This window comes from Melospiza melodia, chromosome 7 (assembly GCF_035770615.1).
Source record: "Melospiza melodia melodia isolate bMelMel2 chromosome 7, bMelMel2.pri, whole genome shotgun sequence".
Lineage (NCBI taxonomy): Eukaryota > Metazoa > Chordata > Aves > Passeriformes > Passerellidae > Melospiza > Melospiza melodia.
In genome coordinates, this window is record NC_086200.1 from 9389157 (window position 1) to 9391704 (window position 2548).

At 53.8% G+C, this 2548-nt stretch overlaps 1 protein-coding gene across 1 annotated transcript; it reads right to left on the bottom strand.

Annotated features, from left to right (window-relative positions):
* Positions 1 to 213: 213 nt before the first annotated feature.
* Positions 214 to 1134, bottom strand: LOC134420872 (olfactory receptor 14J1-like). The gene has a single exon (XM_063161282.1). The coding sequence runs from the start codon at positions 1132 to 1134 to the stop codon at positions 214 to 216; it is 921 nt and encodes a 306-aa protein (XP_063017352.1).
* Between the last annotated feature and the right edge of the window lie 1414 nt (positions 1135 to 2548).

The following is a 2548-nucleotide window of genomic DNA, read 5'->3' on the forward strand; positions in this document are numbered from 1 at the left end:
CTGAGAGTGCAGCCCCTCATTGACACAGTCTGTGGGCACAGGGAAGGTGGAGACAAACAAAATAAGAGATGGCACAAAGAATGACATTTCTTTGTGGACCATATGATAAAACTAATATAAAGGGGGAAAAAAAGCCTCTATCAAGCCATCAATAACATTACTTTTATTTCACGTCATTTGTAGAATTTGGCCAGCCCTTTAATGTCTCTGAAACTATCCAGTCATCAGTCTTCTCACTGCAGCCTTGAGCTCCTGGTTCCTCAGGCTATAGATGAGGGGGTTCAGGGCTGCAGGCACCACTGAGTACAGAACTGACAGGGCCAGATCCAGGGATGGGGAGGACATGGAGGAGGGCTTCATGTAGGCAAATATGGCTGTGCTGATAAACACGGATACCACAGCAAGGTGAGGGAGGCAGGTGGAAAAAGCTTTGTGCCGTCCCTGCTCAGAGGGTATCCTCAGCACAGCCCTGAAGATCTGCACATAGGAGAAAACAATGAACACAAAACAGCAAAGTGCTAAACAGCAAGTAACAACAAGATAACCAAGTTCCCTGTGGGAGTTAGAGTGTGAGCAAGAGACCTTGAGGATTGGGGGCACGTCACAGAAGAACTGGTCCAGGGCATTGCCATGGCACAGGGGCAGGGAAAATGTATTGGCTGTGTGCAGCAGAGCATTGAGAAAGCCACTGGCCCAGGCAGCTGCTGCCATGTGGGCACAAGCTCTGCTGCCCAGGAGGGTCCCGTAGTGCAGGGGTTTGCAGATGGACACGTAGCGGTCATAGCACATGATGGTCAGGAGGAAATACTCTGCTGAGATGAAGAACAGAAAGAAGAAGAGCTGAGCAGCACATCCTGTGTGGGAGATGTCCCTGGTGTCCCAGAGGGAATTGTGCATGGCTTTGGGGACAGTGGTGCAGAGTGAGCCCAGGTCGCTGAGGGCCAGGTTGAGCAGGAAGAAGAACATGGGCCTATGCAGGTGGTGGCTGCAGGCTATGGCGCTGATGATGAGGCTGTTGCCCAGGAGGGCAGCCAGGGAGATGCCCAGCAAGAGGCAGAAGTGCAGGAGCTGCAGCTGCCGTGTGTCTGCCAATGCCAGCAGGAGGAAGTGCCTGATGGAGCTGCTGTTGGACATTTGCTGGTGCCTTGGCATTTGGATCTGTAAAAAAAGTAATCATGGAATATTTTTGCTTGGAGAGGACCTTAAATATCCCAGCACAGCTTGGGGGCACATTCCACACACTCCCTACCCAGGGCTCTACAGCCTGGAGCTGTCCCTGCCAGCAGCTGCTTCCCTGTGCCCTGGGCTGGGCCCTGCCAGTGCTGCCAGAGCTCAGCCCAATCCTGGGGGCTCATCTCTGTCCTGCAGACCCCTCCCAGCTCTGGCACTGTCCAGGGGCAGCTCTGGACCTGCAGGCTCTGATGGCAACGTCAAAGCAACCCTGAGGAGGCTGGATAAACAAGACAAGATGCAGCTTCTAAGGGGCCCTGTGCTGATTTCTGTCACTGCCTGGTTTAGCAACATCTGAGAAATTTTTTTTTTCTCATCCTGGACTGCCAGATGAATATCTGTTTGCAATTTCCCATCAAGACAACCCAGAGCAGTACTTTAAAAAAGCAGGATTTTCCCTTTTATGCAGTCCCTGCCTCGCTCCGCTCCCTGCATAATCTACTTGGAAATGTTCTGCAGTTAAGTGTTATGCTGGGAGCAATCCTGAACAATGCAGCATCCTCACGACACCATTAGAGCCCTCCCAAGCCTTACCAGCTGTCTCTTTTCACCCAGATCTTGTCCCCCAGTGCTGGGAGCAGCTGCCAGGGCTGACTGAGAGCTGTCCCTGGCAGGCAGCAGAGTCCCTGCCCCAGCACAGTGTCCTGGGCTGCAGGACCCTGCTCTGCAGGACAGCCCTGGGCACCCCTGGCTGCTCTGCACAAGAGACAATCAGAGAATGTATTCACAGGGTCTGTAGGCATTGGGATGTTCCAGCTTGAGGAGATGGCTGCAGGAGCTGCAGCTGCATTGTCCTGCAGCCAGAGGCTCCTGTTCCAAGGGCTGGCAGTGATTCTGCCCCAGGCACTTCTCAGCACCTTCCCAGCCCTGACTGATTGAAGCTCTCTGTGCCTCTGTGCTGTGCCCAAGGTGGCTGCAGGCAGTGCCCCAGCCCTGCTGGGCTGGCAGAAGAGCTGCTCATCAAGAGAAATGTGCTTTTGAAGCTTTGCTTGGTTACCAGGAGCTGCCTCTGTGCCACAAGCCCAGTCCAGCTCATCAGCACAGACACAGCACCAGGACTTTAATGAGCCTCTGGGGCTTTGTGCCCAGGTCCTGAACATCAGTCCCTGAGAGGGAGCTGAAGAAACCTCTCCAGAACTCCAAGCCAGAATCCAGCTCCAAAGTTTCTTGGACTTTTAATGGGTCCCAGAGAGGGACATGACTTAGCAAGTGTCCCCAGGCCCCAGACAGAGCAGAGAACTGAAGACAGTGCTGACAGGTGGGGGCAAAGAGAAGCCAAGTCTTGGTGCCCTGGGCCACAGCAGGGTCTGTGCCACCA

What these genes read in the sequence shown, in the direction of transcription:
- LOC134420872 (XM_063161282.1), bottom strand. Translation starts at nt 1,134, where the DNA reads ATGTCCAACAGCAGCTCCATCAGGCACTTCCTCCTGCTGGCATTGGCA.